Source organism: Pongo pygmaeus, chromosome 23 (assembly GCF_028885625.2).
Source record: "Pongo pygmaeus isolate AG05252 chromosome 23, NHGRI_mPonPyg2-v2.0_pri, whole genome shotgun sequence".
NCBI classification, from domain to species: domain Eukaryota; kingdom Metazoa; phylum Chordata; class Mammalia; order Primates; family Hominidae; genus Pongo; species Pongo pygmaeus.
In genome coordinates, this window is record NC_085931.1 from 39300867 (window position 1) to 39322506 (window position 21640).

The 21640-nt window shown below is 39.1% G+C and overlaps 1 protein-coding gene across 4 annotated transcripts in view; it reads right to left on the reverse strand.

Moving 5' to 3' along the window:
* TTC28 (tetratricopeptide repeat domain 28) overlaps positions 1–21640 on the reverse strand; it is a 740175-nt gene that overhangs the window by 470771 nt on the left and 247764 nt on the right. For 2 of the 4 annotated variants that reach the window (XM_054470481.2, XM_054470480.2), the window contains exon 1: positions 17438–20268. The exons of the other annotated variants lie outside the window; for them this stretch is intronic. In XM_054470481.2, the coding sequence (XP_054326456.1) occupies positions 17438–17464 (27 nt within the window). In that variant the 5' untranslated portion in view covers positions 17465–20268. Of the gene's footprint in view, positions 1–17437; positions 20269–21640 lie in introns of those variants that run through there. 4 annotated transcript variants of the gene reach the window in all.

Sequence of the window (21640 nt, forward strand, 5' to 3'; positions counted from 1 at the left end):
AGTGCCCATTACTGTGTCCTTCAGGGGTTTAAGATCAAGTGGGAGAAACCAATATAAACAAGCAAAACGAATGCATGATTAGCTCCTTGAAGACAGCGATAGAGTCTTACTCATCAGTACCCTCTCTGATATATTGAATGGCTCATACATTGCGTGTAATGAAAACATGTTGAATCAATAAACCAATCGATTCATTGATCAAGTGATCAAACTGCAATAATTGCTCTAATGAAGGTAAAAATAGTGCAATTAAAGAAGGGATTAATTCCAACTTGGTGAATCTAGGAGAGCCTCACCGTGAAGAGGCTTGGGCAAGGCCTTGAAGAATGAGTTCAACTTGGGCAAGCTGTGATGGAATGAGGGACTTTGGGAACACAGTAAGGGCAACTCTTCTGCCCTACAGTAGGGCCCAACAATATCTCCTCAGTCTTGCTCTCCCTCGAGGTCCATTTACTTTGACAGTGGCTGTCATCATCTCACTAGCAGCTAGCTTCCCTCAACAAAATTTTGGCTGAGCGCGGTGGCTCACGCCCGTAACCCCAGCACTCTGAGAGGTTGAGGCAGATGGATCACTTGAGGTCAGGAGTTCAAGACCAGCCTGGCCAACATGGTGAAATCCCATCTCTACTAAAAATACAAAAATTAGTCAGGCATGGTGGTGTGTGCCCTGTAGTCCCAGCTACTCAGGAGGCTGAGGCAGGAGAATCACTTGAATCCAGGAGGCCAAAGCTGCAGTGAGCTGAGGTCGCAACACTGCACTCCAGCCTGGGTGGACAGAGTGAGACTCCATGTCAAAAAAAAAAAAAAAAAAGAAAGAAAATTCAAAAGGCACTTAGTAAATATTTGTTCAATGAATGACCCAACCTAGTGGGGGTGGAAAACAACAACAAAACCTTCCTTTGGTTATCTTCAGTACAGCTGGTAACATTTTCAAAAACACTTAAAATGCCAAGGTTAACAAAACTAAACAGAATATTTAAACACACACAAAGTCAGGCTTACATAGTCCATTTTCTGAATCTATCTTTATATAGTTAGTTGGTTTGCTCAGGAGTTGGATCAGACCATTCTAAATTCCTAAAATAGCTACATTCTAACCCCAAGAGATCTATCTGTACAGCTTCCCAAGTTTTTTACTTCCTAGTTCCTAAGGCTGCACTGGCATAAGGGAAGCACTCGGTGATCCACCATGTAAGAGCTAACTAGTCTATTTTGACAAGACTTAGATCATGCTCTTTCCCCTCAGTATTCCTCTTCTTATCTAAGCTAATTGGCAAGACAAGGGCTGAGAAACTCAATGACCTTCCTTGACTTCTCCTCTAATCAAGTTCAGAAATGGCCTTTTACTTCCCCATTAGAGGTCCAAAAGAATAACAGTACCCCATTAAAAAAGTAACCAAGCAAAAATCCATACTTTCATTCAATACCTAGAGATGTTCTACTACAGTTCACACTATCACAGGCAGCATCTCACTTAGAGATTCTTTTCATACCACCTCAAACTTAACTGCCCTTCAACAGTCAGGAAGGAAAAATGCTTTCCCAATTGTGAAATTCACCAAGGGAACTATGCCCTCTTATCTAACTTTATATTGTTAAAAACGCTAGTCCTTTAATAATAAAGTGAAACCTACAGATAACATTTTTCAGGAAAAACGGTAATAATGTTCTAAGCACTGTAAAAAATTAAATGTGAGAAAAATACTTTGGCACTTAACAATATTGTCATGTCTCTGGGGAAATATTAAATTCAGAAACCTGATAAATGGATTTTACTACATCACATTTTAGTAACATTTTATAATTTTACAAGATATATTTTCTTTTTACCTTTCTGCTGCTATTAATATTTTTCTCTTACATCTTTCTGTTCCTATAGTCTTCTCATTTGATTTACTTCTCTTGCCTCCTTTCTTTCTTTCCAACTAATTTCAACTATAAGAGGAAAAAAGGCCGAGCGCAGTGGCTCATGCCTGTAATCCCAGCACTTTGGGAGGCCGAGGAGGGCAGATCACCTGAGGTCAGTTCAACACCAACCTGCCTAACATGGCGAAACCCCGTCTCCACTAAACATACAAAAAATTAGCCGGGCTTGGCGGCGGGCGCCTGTAATCCCAGCTACTTCGGAAGCGCTGAGGCAGGAGAATCGCTGAACCCAGGAGGCGGAGCTTGCAGTGAGCAGAGATAGCGCCACTGCACTCCAGCCTGGGCGACAAGAGTGAAACTCCATCTCAAAAAAAGAGGAAAAGAATATTTCCATATTGATTATGTGTATAAATTATTATATCTAATCCAAAAACAAAAATATGTTAAGAAAGCAATTCCCCAAATACAAATGTTTATGTTATCAAAAAAAAAAAGAAGTCAAATTCAGGTAAATTAAAGTCGAATTCAGGTAAATTAAGTCAAATAAAAGTAGCCTCTCTTCTCCTCCCCTCCTACCTTCCTTTTTAATTGTAGGACTTCTCAGAACCCTCACAATGTGCTAAATGAATCTCCAAGAGGGAGACAATATGTACACCTCTTCTAAACTTTTTTAACCATGGAATTTTTTCTTCCTCAGTAAATCATGTGGAGTATACTTTAAGAACTGCCTTCCTCAATTTAAAAAATGAAGAAAAAACAAATTAATATAGGTATAATCCTCAAAAGGTTTAAATATTAAAAGTATTGCAAAGAAAGAACAACATCGTACCATAAGACAAAAAAAAAGAGGTAGCACTCATTTTATTAATAATCTAACTGTGAAAACTAATCAGAGGTGAGTATGTAGGAAAATGCCCATCTACCTTGCAGAAGTATTTCAGAGAAAATCAAGCTATGGACAACAATATAATACCAAGAAAATATACGAATTTGGAATGGCAAATCCCTTTATTTTTGAAATCACTCTAGTAAAAATGAAGGGATAAATAAGTCTGTACTATGAAAATACAAAGTGGTTATTAACCTAGACAACTTCTACACATAGTTCAACGCTTAGCTCTTATCATTTCCTCCTCCTTTCTCCTGCTTTTCAATGTTTCCATAGCACCCTATCTGTGGTACCATTGTTATTGTACTGTATTGCAATAATTCATTTTCTATTCTGACTTCCTGTCTAGACTGTAAGCTCATTGAGAATAGGGATCATATTATATCTGAATCTGCATCCCCCAAGTTCTAACATTTCATGAATTATTTTTTATTTTATTTTATTTTATTTTATTTTATTTTTTGAGACAGAGTCTTGTTCTGTCGCCCAGGCTGAAGTGCAGTGGCACAATCTCAGCTCACTACAAGCTCTGCCTCCCGGGCTCACGCCATTCTCCCGCCTCAGCCTCCCGAGTAGCTGGGACTACAGGCACCCGCCACCACGCCCTGCTAATTTTTTTTGTATCTTTAGTAGAGGCGGGGTTCCACCGTGATAGCCAGGATGGTCTCAATCTCCTGACCTCGTGATCCGCCCGCCTCGGCCTCCCAAAGTGCTGGGATTACAGGCGTAAGCCACCGCGCCCAGCCCATTTCATGAATTATTAAAAAGCTTATAGTTACTAAATTAAATTCAGTAAACATTCATAAGGGTAAACTGAAGTATCCCAAATCGTGAAATAGTGGAGTCATCATTAGTGTTACTCAATTTGCCTCCTCATTATGATATAAATAGCCAGCACCTGGCACATAGTAAGCCCTCAGTAAACGCATATAGAAATAATTATTCAATCAATTAATCAAAGTTTGACTACAAATTCAGATCTTAGTGGAATGGAGCTACACACTTACAAATCAAAGAACAGCTCTCGAGTCACTTGCAGCTTTTGTATCTCACTACTTCTGCCTGATCCTACCTAAAAGCTGCTGTACTGAAGCATGGCTTCTGATCGCTGAAAAATGATGGCCAAAGCTACCTTTCTCCCTCCCAGGCCTCAAACACAGAAAAGTGTCTTCACAATGCAGAGCACTGCACCTGGCATCAAGGGACATAGAAATTCTAGCACTAAGATACTTGCCTCGATTTACTGAAGCCAAAGAAATTCTTATAAAATGTGAACAAATAGGTGCTAACTGAAAACTCAGAAATTTTAAAACCCCAGCAGCTCTGAAAATCTGAAATCATTTATTTTTGCAGACAATCATAGCCTAAGTTAATTTTCTATACTTAGTACCTTTGTCTCCAATCTCGACATACGTCCATCATTTCTTTTTCAATATTCTTTCCAATTAATTGTATTATACTGTAAACTCATTCTTCCCACTCAATTTCTCTCTGTCTTAACCTACACATGGCTTACCTTTCCCAGATGGTATAATTGAATACTTAAAAATTAAAAAGTAGACAGAATTCTGTCTTCACAAAAATGCCCAGAGACACAGCATTCCTTTTAAGCCACAGCAATTACCAATCAGCCTAAAGGCCATCTAAATTTTAAAGTCTTCAGAGAATAGCATGACAGGAGAATGCTCCAAGTATGAGTTAAAGATTCTTTTCACCATCCAGACTATGACTTCTCTGTGGGTTTATTCTCCCACAAGAGAATGTGGGATGTATTATTCTTTTACAATTTGCTTAGGATGGATGTGTAAGTTCTTTCCAACAAGGGCTCTGGAATATGATTTTTTTTTTTTTTTTTTTTTTTAGTGAAGACTGCATTTAGCAGAAATTCAAACAGAAGCATGAATTAAGGGGTAATTTCAGATGTAGTGAAAAGCTGTAATGTCCATTCAATGTAATGAAGGCACACGGCATTAATCTCCTAAAAAGATTCACATGCTATGAGTAGAGCAATTTTTTTTCTTAGTGGGAACAAATTAAGATGATTTCCCTTACAGAAATTGCCATAATTACAAGTAATTATCTTGTACTCTCTAAATTTACCACTATAGCACATTCTGCAAATATCATTCCCTTCAAAGACTTTATTTGGAAATACAGGAGAGACTGTTGCTCTGTGAATTGTGCTACAGATCTCAAACTGATTGTTTAACAGTACTACATAATATATGTAGTAAAGACATGGCATTCTGAAGTTGGAAGAGCTTGGAATTCCAAATACAGGAGAGTCCCTTCATCAGGTAACTAATATTACCCAAAGGAGTGCAAACAAAATGAGAATGGCAAACATTCAAAGATAAACTAGTCAAATGTGGGCTTATGCATGAAACAATGAGCAGAATCATTCTGATATGCATGGGGCAATCATGAAAAACATGTAAACAGCTGCTGTAGTATTTATAAAAATCCTTGCAGAGCCAAATAAAATCCCATCATTTGCAACCTACTCAGTTTTTCATTTTCCTTTAATAAGAAAATGGGAGAAAAACCAGTTACTCATTGGGCATTAAGAGGAGAATAAGCATGTAAAAACCTAATTTCACCATCTTTGAGGCCAATCACCGTCTGGATTTCAGCTGGCATTTGAAGTCTATTCTCCAGCCAAACTGAGATTCCTTACCATTGTAAAAGAAAAAAAAAAAAAAAAAACATGCCCAGAGCTTGCCTTTCCTCTTCTTGTTGCCTAGAATGTACTCCCTCATCTCTGCCTGGTAAAAACCAGCCTACCCTTCAAGTCAAGTTAAAATACTACTCTACCGTGAAGACTCTCTTGGTCCACTCATTCCTACCCCCAATTCCAAATACTTCTTCATCTCCCATCCAATCTAGCTGTGACCTCTCCTTTAATTCACTCTCCAGAGAACTTTGTGCCTCTCCGGTGATACTTAACATATGCCACCTCATATTTCAGGTATTTGGGGACTTGCCTTATCCCCACGACTAGACTGTAGCCTGAGAAATGCACTTTATTCATATTTGCATCTCCTGTAGCTATAGTAAATGTTTAATAATATGATCACTTAAGATCAATTTGATTTTTAAAATTATTCTAATTTAGAAGCATGTCATTGAAACAGTCTCTAAAATAGCTACACAGTCTATTAAGGAATAATACATATTTTAAACTCTAAACAAATATCCGGTTTTATTTAACAAAAACTGTACAATTTCATATTAATGTTTAAAACTCATCCATGGTAAGATTATACCTCTGTGCCTATTAATCTTACCTAGTTTATTTGGCCAATATAAATAGTAACTCTACTTGTACATGTAATTACACACAGTCAATAATCTGTTAACTTAAGATCCCTCCTTTAACTGATATCTCTTACAGTTAGAATTTTTATGCTTACATTTTAAACAAAAAGATAAAGAAATCTACTAAGTTTCTCCATATTTTCATCTTGTTTCAATCAATGTTTAAATATCAGTAGTACAGGCCAAGCGCAGTGCCGAACGCCTGTAATCCCAGCACTTTGGGAGGCCAAGGCAGGCATATCACTTGAGGTCAGGAGTTCGAGACCTGCCTGGCTAACATGGTGAGACCTCGTCTCTACTAAAAATACAAAAATGAGCCGGGCATGGTGGCATGCACCTGTAATCCCAGCTACTTGGGAGGCTGAGGCAGGAGAATCACTTGAACCCAGGAGGAGGAGGTTGTAGTAAGCTGAGATCATGCCACTGCACTCCAGCTTAGGCAACAGAGTGAGACTCTGTCTCAAAATAAAATAAAATAAAATAGGCCAGGCGCAGTGGCTCATGCCTGTAATCCCAGCACTTTGGGAGGCCGAGGTGGGCGGATCACGAGATCAGCAGATCGAGACCATCCTGGTTAAAACAGTGAAACCTTGTCTCTGCTAAAAATACAAAAAAATTAGCCAGGCATGATGGCAGGCGCCTGTAGTCCCAGCTACTCGGGAGGCTGAGGCAGGAGAATGGCGTGAACCTGGGAGGTGGAGCTTGCAGTGAGCTGAGATCACGCCACTGTACTCCAGCCTGGGTGACAGAGCGAGACTCTGTCTATAAATAAATAAATAAATAAAATAAAAATATAAATATAAATATAAAATATAAAATAAAATAAATATCAGCAGTAAAATGTATTGATTTGTTAATACTTTAAAAATTAGCTTTAGGAATTTTACATTCTCATTCATTCTTAATTCATATGAGACAATGCAAAGATATATTACAGATTCACCTTAAAAAATAAAGTCACCGAGTTCTGCTCAAATTAGCACAATTTGCCCACATTTACAGTTATTTACTGGAAATATTGGTTCTATAATAGCCCAGTTCTTCTAAATTGCTTGTTTCGTGAATACTATGAATAGTACAGCATTTATATAGTTCATTAAAATTTCTTGAGAACCACACTAGCATCAGAAATAATTAGAACAATGACAAGCATATGCAGTTATGATTTACTTATCAATGAGATCTATTTTGTATTTGTGTAAACTGACAAACTGCTTACTTTTCACCTAAGTTATTCTACCTTTATTGATAGTAGTCATTAATTTTTCTTCCCTTCTCTTGGTCCTTTGCATCATCTACAGTAACCTAGAGCTAATCCTCCCTTGAAATTATAAAGTATGTGAAGTTTTTGGTCAACATCCTCTATCTCCATTCTCAACTATCTTCTTCTCCTGTCCCCTCAAAACACAGACCCCTTAATGTTGTTTCTTGACTACCCCGGGTCCCCACCAAAGTGGGCCTGTCAAAACAGTTCACACAGTCACTATGGTCTTGATGTTTCATGAATCCTCCCTACCAGCTACATCAAGTGGTTATATGGATCTTGTTTCTCAACATCTTGCTGGATGACTGGCCAGCAAAGATAACAAAGAGCACACAAATGTTACTACCAAATTTGCATTTTACTATGATTTTTAAAGCCTCAGCACAAAGGAATTTTAGAAAAATAAGTTATAGAAAATGTATCTGAAAGCAAATAAATTTCTCGGTATCTTCAAAATATACAATCTATAAAACTGTCTTGTCTTTTATTTATTTTTTATTCTTTTGAGATGGAGACTTTTCTTATAAACAAACCGAACCCTAGATTGCAAACTCCTAAAGAAGCAGGAGAGAAGCCCTGTGGATACAGCCCTCCCCCTTAAAGTACCCAGGTCAAGAGCCAGCTTCTGAATAGCTATGTGATCCCAAGGGATCCAGTTTACCTTTCTGCTACTCTGCTTACTAGTCTGCAAAATCAAATGCTCCTTACGGTTCTTTTTCTTTTAAAAATGTTTTAGTCTAAGTATTATAAATACTATCTAGCAAAAGCCTAGGCTAAAACAAGAAGGATTCTCTAAAATAAATAATATTTGTGTCACTAAAAATAACATTTTAGTTAGTTAATATAGAACTAATTAATATTTAAATAAGTATTAATTATGTATTAATCACATGGGTTCCTTGGTCATTTCTTCTTAAAAGCAATTGCATATGCTCTCCAGGATATGTAATTCTACCCTTCACATAACCCTCTAATACTCGTTCCTTCCACCATGGTTTTGTATTGTGTGTGTTTGTTTGAATAAGTTATTGGGGGAAAAAAAGGCAAGTCAGATACACCAAAGCAAAAATCAGAAAAGGGGAAACTATAGTGGCATTTAGCCAATCATTCAAAATGTTTTCAGTCTCTGACACTGCATCCTCAAATATATCTAATTCTTGGTCATCAATACCACAATAAATATTATCTTATTTATCAAAAGGTCACTTATTTAACTACCTCAACTATTTAAAACATAGCCTAAAACCAGAAAGTATAAAGAGAGAACAAATGTCAAGCTTTTTGGGGTTTCTCAGTTTAATAAGTAGATAGTTGATGAATTTACATGACAACAGTATTACCTTCAGCAACATGGAAAGAAAAATAAAAACCATATAAAGAAGACATAAAATTATTTTAAAAGGAATAAAACATCAATCTGGGATCATTTAGTATAGAAATAAATAATTCTACATTCCTTAAAAGCTCCTAAAGATTTATTGTGTTAGAGCAGTAGAATAATTCATGCTTGTGATAATAATACTGAGTAATCAGGAGAAAGTTAAATCATGCTTAGTACCTTCTGTTTAAGAAGGCAGAAAATATGTAATATATTTTAGAACACTTCACCTAAAAAAATGGCAGGTATGGCGCAGTAGTAGCTCATGCCTGTAATCTCAGCACTTTGGGAGGCCGAGACAGGCCGATCATTTGAGGTCAAGAGTTCGAGACCAGCCTAACCAACAAGGTGAAACCCCATCTCTACTCTCCATTCCACCCTCTGTTGGGGAAAAAAAAAACAAACTAATTATTAAGCAGTAAAGACTCAACGCCTACCAAAATGATCATGTATCCACCATCACTCACTGTGACATTTTCTTTTCAAAAAAACAACAGTCTTACTTATGCCTGAAAATCTCTACTTCATAAACACAGCTCCCAAAATATCTAATACTGCTGGATTTCATCCTTCCCTACTCCCCTCTACTATCTTTATAGGTTCAAGCCTATATACATTGAGTGTTTGGAAGAGTGTGTGTCCAAACAATCAGTTCCCACAAAGACCTCCCGGCTCCCAACTCTACCAGGCCCCTATTCTAAATGTCAACTGCTCCACAACTCAGGCTTGCCTCAACATCTGTGCTTCTACAAGTCTTAGGCCCCCAATATGATGTAAATCTAAAATATTACCTCTCACAAAGTAAATGGTGCTGGAAATATGGGTGCATTCATGAATGACCATTGGCTTACTAACCAGATATAAGATAGATAAATTTCATTCTTTAATAGTTCAAATTGAGAGATATCTACCAGCAAAAAAAGCTTATATGCGGCTTTGACAACTGCCATCAAGCTTATTTCACAAGACTTCTCTAAAAATGCTGTTTAGTATACAGAAGGTGTAAGTCAAAGAACATAATTTTATGTCTTTTCTTAAAATGCATGCAAAAAGGACAGAATACTCAAAATAACAATGACAGAACACCCTAACAGAATACTCTAAATGGCAAAATATGCTGAAAAGGGAATACAGTTACAGAATTCAATCATGTGAGAATGTGAGAACTCCTCTTAGCTAGAAGAACCTAAAAAGGGTGGACTAACAAGGAAGTTCAGGACAAAGGTTTCCTATAAATCCTGAAAATGTCAGTTAAATGATATAATTCTTATAGCTTTCAATAAAATGACATGGTTTTAGCACATCAATAAAAGCAAAGTCTTAAAGCTGAGACATACATTGTTATTAATGATATAATGAATTCACTGTAGAAGCTAAAGCTGACAGGGCCAGCCGGGATTTCAGGTTTTCCACAGCATGTCATCACTGTGACTGACTAGCAAAATGAAGGTGGCTGCTGGTGCCCTTTCTTGAAGTTGGGCCAATTAAACTCTGTAGCCTCTCACACTGGCAATGTTTACTGGCTAGCTCCTGAATAGTAAAGGTGCCAACTCAGATTTCTTCATCACTGACTTCCTTCACTTCTTGTCAAGTCTATCAACTATTCCCAGCTTCTCAAATGTTTCTGGAAGTAGTTTTCTACAGATGACCATTCCCTACCAATTTTACAGAATCAAAAATATTTAGGACTAAAAGGAATAAAGATTTAGTCTGGTGATTTACAACCATGGCACTGCTGCACTGATATCACATGATCAGTTGTGAGCTGTGTCACAAATAACTGTAACTTTCCCGTCTCCTCCCCGTTTTTAATTGAAAGGAAGCTCACATAACATAGAGTTAACCATTTAAAGTATTAAATTCAGTGGCGTTTAGTACATGCACAATATTACACAACCACCACCTCGTAACTGTAACTTTAATTTTAATAGGTGCATAGTTAAGATTATCCCTTTAATGAGTCACCCTCATTACTAATGAATAAGTCACCCTCACTTATATTCAATATTGCATTTCTGAGAGGTTGATAAATGGATAGAGATAAATTTGCAAGCTTAGCATTTCTAATAACTGGCCAGTCAGAATACCTTGCCAACTGGCTGAAGATCACTGTGCATCTCATCCCATAAATATATTCATCATTTATACATTCATTCATTCAGCTTCTCTTCTGTGCCTATGCCCTCAAAACTTTAAACTGATAGAGACAGACTTACTGACAGCTTCAGTACCGGGCTACAACTGTGGCCTATAAAAATATAGTCAAAGGAGGGTATGGCCATCTATGCCTGGCGATAGAAGAACTGCTTACAGAAGGATTCACTAAGGAGGAGAAGGCTGAGTTAGTTCTTAAAGTATAACCAGTAACAAAAGGAAGGCAAGTTAAGAAGAACATGAGGAGAAGGCCCTCTAGAAAGGGGAAAGAAACTTAGTGAGCCATGTCCAGCTAGACTATAGAGTATTATCATACTACGAGGAAAAACATATTAAGTTTTTATATGCAAGGAACTCTTGTAAGCATTTTACATTATAACCACAGAGTCACACTAAGAGCTAAGTGCCATTCACATTAAATAGCTGAGATCTCTGAAGTACAGAGAAGTTAAGTAACTTGGCTACACAGCTGCTGAGAGGCTGGACTAGAATTCAAGCCCAGGCAGTCTAGCTTCAGAGTCCATCCTCTCTATCATGCTACAACCTATACCACAGTCTTCTTTTTCATCTTCTTCTTTTGGATAAAATTAATTGTTTAAGGTGGGTATTTTATGATGTAAACTACAATACGCCACAACACACTGAAAGTGAACAAATGACTTTAACAGTGAGTGGGCACCACTAAGAATCCCTTTGACCTTTCAGCAAATGAAAGCTCAAGTGACAAATCATATCAGAAGATCAGTAAAGCTTATTTTATTTCTTATTCTTTTAATTTTTTTTTTTTGAGACAGAGTCTTGCTCTGTCACCTAGGCTGGAGTGCAGTGGCATGACCTCAGCTCACTGCAACCTCTGCCTCCTGGGTTCAAGCGATTCTCGTGCCTCAGGCAGCTGAGTTGCTGGGATAACAAGCGTGCACCACTATTCCTGGCTAATTTTTGTATTTTTAGTAGTGATGGGGTTTCAATATGTTGGTCAGGCTGGTCTCGAACTCCTAGCCTCAAGTGATCCACCCACCTCAGCCTCCCAAAGTGCTGAGATTACAGACATGAGCCACTACACCCAGCTCTTATTCTTTTAGAATATAAAAATACATAAAAACATAAGCTCTCAGATTTTCCCATATCATCATTTTCCTGCAACCATCCCTTCTCACCCCAGCCCAGTTTATGCTTATCCCACTTTGGAGAACATATACTAGACAAGGAAGAAACAGGGTAGGGCTTTAAGAAGGTGAGTAATAGCAACAGATATGCATTTTTTTTGTTTGGGAGTTTGTTTTTTTGTTTTGTTTGATACAAGGTATTGCTCTGTCACTCAGGCTGGAGTGTAACGGCACTATCACAGCTCACTGCAGCCTCAACCTACTGGGTCCAATCAATTCTCCCACCTCAGCCTCCCGCATAGCTGAGATTATAGGTGTGCACCAGTGAACCTGGCTAATTTTTGTTTTTTTGGTAGAGATGAGGTTTTGCCATGTTCCCTAGGCTAGATGTGTGTTTTTTTAAATAATTATTTGGAAGGATTAGAGGGGGAAAAAAGAGGCCAGAAAAAGAAAATTCATTAGGATGACATTTGCAATAAATCCAGCAAGTGATAATAATGAGGCACTAACTATAACAGTGGGGAGTCAAATGTGAAAGATTAAGTGACTCCCCCAAGGCCAAGAGTCAAGAGATCCGCCAGAACCAAAACCTGGGTCTCTTGGTTGCACTGATCTGGGAATGGAGTATAGAATGGATTTGAAGAAAGACTACTATCATGAAATTTCTAAGACTTCTCTGTATAACTACTTTTGTCCACAATACTTATTTTTAAAGTCTGATTTTATACGATTAAATAAACTATGGCCCAAAATGAATAATATAATAATACCAACTAGCACAGCATTCTGGCAAGTAACTAAGTAATTTAGTATAGGCATATTAAAATGTAAGACTTAGCCTTATAATACAGAAACAAACTACTCCATCATAGAGAAAGCGTAGGGACTTGAAATACTTCTTTTGTAAAAGTAATAAGCTATTCTAAGACACAAATCTACAGGACATAATCCTCACAAATGAGCTTCCAAACAAGGCTTTTAAATGGAACTCCATCAGAGAAATCATTTGAGAAGCCAGATTCACATTTCATTAATGTGACAAGTATAACAAGATAAATATATCATATGACTCTCAAATGACATAATTAATGTAGCTTATGTCGACATTTTCCTGTTAATGGTCTTTTATTATGTGTGAACAGTAAAATAACATTAGATAAGCAATGAAAAAATCCAATCAGCAGCAGCTTTCCTGAAGGTTTTGACTACAGTCTTATTTACACAGTGTTATCTGATACTAATCCTTGGATCTTAAACAGTAGAAATAGCTTCAGAATTATAAACAAACATGTTCCTATGAGATGAGCATTTTAATTACTATCATTTCTGCAAATATAAGATAAAAATGTGATGCATGATATAGTCTCTTGACTAAAGGTAAAAACGGGAAAGTATATTTTTCCAGGCCAATAAGGTTATATGAATAAAAGAATCATGACACTGGATGGGGTACCTGGTTGACAGAGCCTGGTACTATGTTTTAACCATGACTTTCACTGAGATTTTGCCGAGAGTGTGATTTCCCCCTCCCTACTATTGTCTACAAAAGATTAGAAATGAGTGACAAAATATTCTGGTATTCTTTAACAATCCACTACAGTCTGCATCTATCAATCAACTGAAATATAAGAAAGCCTAAAAATATAGATTTTAAAAATATTTCTGATTTACTTTTATAACAAATAAGTATATATTGAGCAACTATATTATCCTTGGCACCAAAAAAAGAGTTGTAAAATATGGTTCCTGAACTCAAGGAGTTTTAAGTGTAATGAGGAGGCAAGATATATACACAAATAGAGATATATGCACAAGGAGACCAAAAGATTACAACCAACAAAAGACAATCCACTTACAGAGGCACAGACTCTAAATGCTCCAAGAATTCAGAGGTGGGTAAAATCACTATGTTTTTTTTTTTCTCAAGAGGAAAGAGGAATGGGAAGAAGAGCACCTTGGTGCTAGTATCTAGAAGTGACGGAGCAAAGCTGTGGCTAACTTTCATTTATTGGGATCATCTCAGCTTTATCTTTCTTGGATAAAAATCCCTGGTCAGAAAAATTCCCAAGTATAATGGTAAATAACACATGTTTTGAAGTAAATAAGGCCTGGTCCAATCCTAGCTGTGATCCTACCAGGCTATGTGACTGGGTAAGTCACTTCACCCCTCTAAACCTCAGTTTGCTTATCTGTAAAATGCAAATTATAACACCTACCACCTCACTGGATAAGAATTAAATAAATACATATAGAGCAATTAAAGATGACTAGCATAGAACAAGTGCTTTTAAAATTATAGCTGTTTATTTGTATGATATTAAATGCCATTCTTACCATGACAAGATTGGGTTAACTGCTCAGAATCTTGCTTTTTTATTTTAAACCACTTTTTTGTGGTATGATTGACACAGAAAAAGCTGTACACTTTTTTTTTTTTTAAACAGTTTCGTTCTTGTTGCCCAGGCTGCAGTGCAATGGCGTGATCTCAGCTCACTGCAACCTCCGCCTCCCAGATTCAAGCGATTCTCCTGTCTCCTCCTGAGTAGCTGGGATTACAGGCGCCGTCACTACGCCTGGCTAACTTTTTGTATGTTTAGTAGAGACGGGGTTTCACCATGCTGGCCAGGCTGGTCTCGAACTCCTGACCCCAGGTGATCCGCTCACCTTGGCCTCCCAAAGTGCCAGGATTACAGGCATGAGCCATCACGCCCAACCAGCTGTACACATTTAATTTATACAATTGAATGAATTTGGACATATAAGTATATACTTGTGAATCTTGCTTTTTAGGGCAATTACATGGCTCTTGGTGGGAGACCTATTGTACTCTAGAAGACTGGGACCTAAGGTCCTCATTGACACTGGGGGCAGAACATGATTAATTTTGTTCTGACAGTTTCTTTGTGAAAAGGTTGCAAACCCTAACTGAATATTACAGACTCACACCTTTAAAAAGCTTGTTTTAGTATTTAGATTAATCCAGCAGGTAAGCAGAGAAAAGAGAGGAGAGAGCTCCCGTTCAATCATATACCCCAGCTGCATGCTCCGTTAGAAACAAAGAAATCTAGAATCTATAATCACTCTCTTACAGTGAGCCTAGGATTTAGAAAAGCCGAAACTAGTAGTGACTGACAGGACACCATGATAGCAAGCTACCACAAATGCTGCTTGGGGCAGCACTCTTTGGATGATCTTCCTAGCTTTGTTAAAATCACATCAATGCAGTATCACTTTTCATCTGTAGGGTAAATGGTTTTTATGAAATTGTTTGGTAAAACACATGGCATGTGACTGTACCACTACAAATGTGTTAGCAGACCGAGCCAGAAACCATAGCAATGATCTGATCATGTGAGTATTCTGGCAAGAGTAAGAAATTAAATCTAATCTTTGTAAAGACTTACTGGTGCCCTACCAGAGTTGGATATCTAATCTCTTCCAAGGGAGCTCCTATTTCCAATGTAGAAGAAACAAGAATTGTTGTCAAGCTACCACCAAATAAGCATATGGTATTTGATGGCTCAGCTTATTTTTTAATCTTCTATGAACTCTGAAGAATTGTATCTGGATCTTTACAACATGATGATATGAGATTATGAATACAGTGAATAAATACAACCTTCTGGTACTGCAATTTAAGCATCACAGAGTGAGTAAATACTGCAGAGTGAATCCTAACACTTGAAACAGAATCTTCCAGAGTCCAGAAATCCACCTGACTGCCAAGAATAATACTTCCGTGGTTCAAGCAATACCAGTACCCAGAGGGGTTTCCACAGACATAACCACATGAGTTACTGCATATTGGGTAAAATAGAAAAAGCAGACGTTTACGAATGTAGAGTTTGCAGACATCTTAAAACTACTCATAAACATGCAATTACAAATATAGAAGAAATGGGGGACTTTAGGAATACGCAGCATCTGTTTAAATTGCTTAATTATATGGTTTCTTCTATGAGTTTTCCTCGTTCTGTCTGTATTGGGGTTGGAGGTGGGGGTGGGGAATATATGGGTCTCTCAACCAAAGTGAATGGAATCAATCTCACTGAAAGAAGCTCTGTGATGAGAACTATTATAATATATGAGAGACTCTTGACTTCAGGATGAAGTAGAAAAGACACAGGGTCAGAGGACAAAATCCCATCAATTAGATATCAAAGAAAACCTTTCAATTCACCAGGCTATGCTGAGGCAGGGTTTGTTAGATTCTCTAGCAATAAAACAAATGCACAATATCTTCTCATGCACCTCACACATGATTTCTATTTCAGTTCTGATATAAAACACGGTATCACACATCGTGCCACAAAGAAAAGAGTCAGTTTAGCTAGTTCAAGTAAAAACCAGGCAGCTGCTAACAGAGACAGGTCAAGGCTGGGGAGGACCACAGTACATTCAGTTTGCTATGTTTTCCTTCAGAAGAATGTCAATAAAAACCACGGCCAAATGAGGTATTTGAAGTTTAAAAAAAAAAAAAAAAAAAGTCCTGTTATGCAGTGAACAACCGGGTTCACCTAACAGTTAGGGGCAGTCAGACAAGTTGGCAAAAAGGAGCCCTAGCCAAATGTACAGCGGCCAACAACTTGAAGAAAGCTGTCTTTCTCCCTCGACGTCCTAGGGTAGGGACCAGTCCCACATTTAGAAACGTTATTTCTGGGACCAATAGCAATTTATTTTGATAGAACCGCTGGATTTTTTTTTCTTGAGTTCTCAACAAAGGAGCCATATTAGGAAATAATCTCGCAAAAAGCAAAGTGCCCCCTCCCCCTTTTCCCCATGATCGATTCACACACGCTGGTGCACGCTGACACGCACAGACACACGCCCGTGCACAATGGCCAGTGCAGGCAATCGCACGGGCCCGCGAGGCCTCAGGAGCCCCGCAGGCTGAAGGCCCGGCTATGGCCAGCCCCAGGCGCTCAGGCAGGAGGCTCCTCGGCCCGCCGCCCCGGAACCAGCTGCTGGGCTGGTGTGCTGGGGCTGCTCGCCCCCCAGCGGGGCCCTGGGGAAACGGCTGCCAGCGGCTCAGAGCCTTTTAACCCCTTGAGGAAATAGGTGTTATAACACCACCTGCGGGGCCTGTGTCAGGGGTGCAGCCTCAAATCCACTCCCGCCCCACGCCCCGCCATGGGGCAACACCTAGTAGGTCTTGGCTGGCTCCTGCAAAGCTAATCGTGTCGCTGTCTGCACAGGACTTCTAAAGCAAATGGGTGTTTCCGAGCTGTCACCCCTGGGGGTCCAGGCATATCACGAAGGGAAAACTTAGAGGGCAGTGGATGCAGACCAGATTTGGTAACTCGTCCCTAAGGGACTGATGCAAGTCCCAAAGGGACCAGGGCTGTTTGGACCAGCTGGCCCAGCAAACTACGGAAGGGGTGGAGAGACCTGAAGGTAACCGCCCCGTGTCACCCTTCCCCGGGTCGGGCTTTGGGGCCCCGTCCCCTCTCCAGGACACTTACCTTCTTCCGGGGCTGCCATTTCATCATATTTGTAAAGCCGATACGTGGAACATCAAGATGTTGGCTGGGGGCTGGGGGCAGATGCAGGGCAGCAACGACTGCAAGTCATGCTGCCTCCCTCCCACCCCCTAATTCTTTCCCATATTCACTGCGAAGGGAAAAGCCCCAGGAGAGTCCAGTCTTTTCGCCTTCAGTTCAGTGAAAAGTATCCCCAAACCACGAACACACTTCCCACCAGGCTAGGAAGTCCCAGCAGCCACCGGCGTACTCCTGCCAGAGCGGGGCATTTTCCCGGCCGGCGCCTGCAAAAGGAGCCTGCAGCAGGGGGTCTCCAAGCTGGCTGCAGAGGCCCTCCCTCAGAGAAGAGACTGAGAACGCGAGCTGCTACAGAATCCCAGCCGGGCTTCTGCCATCCAAACCCCTTTTGGTGAATTCTCCTCTTCTCAAAAAAGATTAGACAAGCAATCAAACCCTCACGCGCAGCCTGGAGCAATTCCCACAATTCTGGGTGTATTTCTCGTTTGTAAAATTTAGCAAAGAAAATTCCAAAGATCTGTAATCAGAGCTTCTTTACGCTGTTTTCGCTTCCTTCTTGGATAACTTGGGAAAAGGACCTGCCCTTCTCGAAATGCCTACCTTCCCTGAACACTGTAAATAGGAAAACTTGGTTTGTGTGTTTAGATTTTTTTTTTTAATTCCCAAGAACCTTAGTGGGGAAAGGCTGGAAGGAAATCCTGCAAGATCCCAACTCCACAGCTCAGTCTGCACTAATGACTTCCTTCCCTTCAGTGCGAGCACAGCCAGCCCAGCTCCAGCCACACAGAGCAAACGGTTTCTGGGTCTTAGTGCCACGACATCTGCTCCAACACAAAAAGTAAAGCATGCAGTTTCAGAGGCACCCAACGGCTCCTAAGGAATCAAAGCCAAAAACACCTAAGTGGTCAGGAAATCATTTCAAAAGACATACTTAGACTTGTAAGGCAGTTATATCTAGAGAAAAAAAAGGAAAAGGAAAGTACTCTAGGCCAAAATCTTAATTTCTGATTTGAAGAAAAAAGATATGAAGTATCTGACAGAATAAAATATTTTAATCAAGAATTTTACCCCCAATGAACTTTAATAGATTCCATTTCCTTCTCTAAATTTAGCACTAATTTCATTACTATAAAAAATATTTCTATGGGGATTGAGTTTCATTCATCTTCTGTGAAATTATTCCATCCTATTTAAGGAGATACATCTACAAATATAAAAATATTATATAATTCTACTATTTATCATCCAACATGTCTATCAACTAAACCACCATAAAGCTGTTTTGATAGCTGGGAATATAACAGGTAAACTACTAGAATACCAACTGATATGCATAGTAATAGTAACTGATGTACCAATGTTCCAACAATGTTTAACTTATTACCCTCAGACTTCTGTATGCATTCCCAGAATTGGCTAATGTGGGAGATTATATGCAGATTGATCACTAACTATATCAGTATAAGTAAGTCATTAAAACACCCAAAACAATTAGTTAACTCAAAGGGACTGCTTTTGAGTTCTTTTCCAAGCCTGAGAATCTGAAATTCAATAGAGGGCATTATCTTTATAATAATGATATTAACAATTTTAGCTGAATGAACAGGTACTATTTATTGAGCCACTAGTCTATGCTAGAACCTATGCCTATATTCATTATCTCACAGCCCTGCAAGGAAGGTCTTATAGTTCCATTTTCCAGACACTGAGATTCAGAGTGCTCATTTACTCAACCAAGACCACACATGTAGAGCATAGTAGGGCTAGAATTCAGACCCACAATGACCCTACTAGAGCTTATGCCTTTTCTAGGACATGCCTCATAGCTACATGCGAACTTCTCGTCTCAAAAAACTTACTAAGTACTACTGACTTAAGCACCTATTATTTCGCTGCCAGTCCCTGTTCCAAGTACTAGAAATATGAGTAAGATGTTGTCCCTGCTCTTGAGAAGATTACATAACTGCAGGCGGCAGTCACAAGTAACTCCAATACTTTGTATATGTTTGACATATCAAAATCATTCTGGACAACTTTACTTGGATATGCTACTAGCACAGAAAGCTAAATAAATTTTAAACCAAATTCATCAATCTACTCCAAAATCGGCTTCTTTTCCCAACTTTCCTTTCTCTATCTACAACACCATTATTATTCCAGGATCACAAACTAAAACCTAGACATCATTCCTTATGTGTAATCTATCACCAAGTCCTCTCTTTTTTCTTAGACATCGCAAATTCCTACTGCTGACATCTGAAGCCAGAGCCTCACAAAACAAACATACATTAAGTACCAACTAGATACAAAGCATCACATAGGATAGAAAGGTATAAGACTAAGTCCTTATGCTGGAGAAAGTTACAAAGAAGTTAGGACAGAACCAAAAACCTATAAGAAGACAACCAGGCACTCACTGTTTAGTCAGTTGAGCAACAAATGAATTAGGTGGTCAATAATTTCAGGTTCTCCAGGAATTACCAAGGATAAATCATCAAAAACTGGGATGGTCAAGGAAGATTTCACGAAGAAACTTGAAGTAAAAATTCAGAGGAGACACAGCTTAGTCTGGAGCCAAAAGCCAAGGTTCTTACCATGGACTGTAATGCCCTTCAAGATCTGGACCCCTCCACCTTTCTGAGCTCACCTTTTACCCTTTTCCTATTCCCTTACTCAGCACCTGCCATACTGCCCTCTCACTGTCCCCAGAACATGCCAACCATACGCTTGTGCTCTTTGCCTGGATTACTCTTCCTCCAGATGCCCTCTTGGCTGCCTCCCTAAGTCCCTTCAGGAGTCTATTCAGATATCATATAGAAAGGCTGTCTCTCACAATCTCACCTAAGATAATACACACTATGACTCTCACGCTGTTCCTTTCTACCCTACTTACCCTGTTACATTTTCCTTCATAGCCCTGATGACATATATATATCTATATACACACACACACACACACACACACACACACACACATATGTATTTCTAAAATGTTCATTCACAGCACAAGAACATAAATTCCAAGGGAGCAGGGACTTGACTGTTATAATACCAACACCCAGTGAACAGTGTCTGACACACAGCAGGCAATCAATCAATATTTGTTGAATAAAACAATAAAAGAAATAGAAAAAAGATAATGAAGAGAATAGTGTCAGCAAAGGAGGCAGACATATTTAAGATGTGTTCAAAATACAAAATAAAAATACCGAGCCGGTATCTAAAATACAAGTATGGGAATGTTAGAGGCAGGGACTTTGTCTTGTTCAACTTTGTAATCCCTACTGCCTAGAACAGTACCTGGAACAGACACTGGAACAAATACTCAATATTTTTAAGGCAAAAGAATGAATGGGGTGTGGGGGTGGGAGGATGGAGAATGAATAGTGAATAAATTCCATTCCATTCCATATAAAGATACTTTGGCAAGGTATGTTGGAACCAAATGGCTGGGAACGCTGACTGTAAGGCGATATAGTTTGAATGTTTATCCCCTCCAAATCTCATGTTGAAATATAATCCCCAATGTTGGAGGTGGGGCCTGGTGGGAGGTTCGGGTCATGGGGCTGGATCCCTCATGAATGGTTTGGTGCTGTCCTCACTCGGAGTTCACTTGAGATCTGGTTGTTTAAAACAGTGTAGCACCCCACCACCTCCCCCCATCTTGTTCCCGCTCTTGCCATGTGATGCACCATCTCCCCTTTTGCCTTGGGCCATGATTGTAAACTTCCTGAGGCCCTCACCAGAAGCAGATGTTGGTACCATGCTTCCTGTATAGCCTGCAGAACCATAAGCCAATTAAACCTCTTCTCTTTATAAATTACCCAGTCTCAGGTAATTTACAGCAATAAACAGTCCTGTATAGCAATGAAAAACAGACTAACAGATAAGGCAAAGAAATTTGGACTTTATCCTGTAGGATGCAGAGCACTGAAGCTATAAACAGTAGGAAAAGGGTAGAGTTGAAACTGCATTTTTAAGCAATCTAATATATAACAAAATATTAACTATGATTTTATAGAGCTGTTTTTTCTGAAAACTCTGTGCCTGATTAAAATGCTTATTATGACCACTTGACAGAAAACAAAACTGAAGTTCAGAGGACCTAAGTAACCTGTGCAATGCCACGGAGCCAGTCAATGGCAACAGAAGAGCTAGAATCCAGGG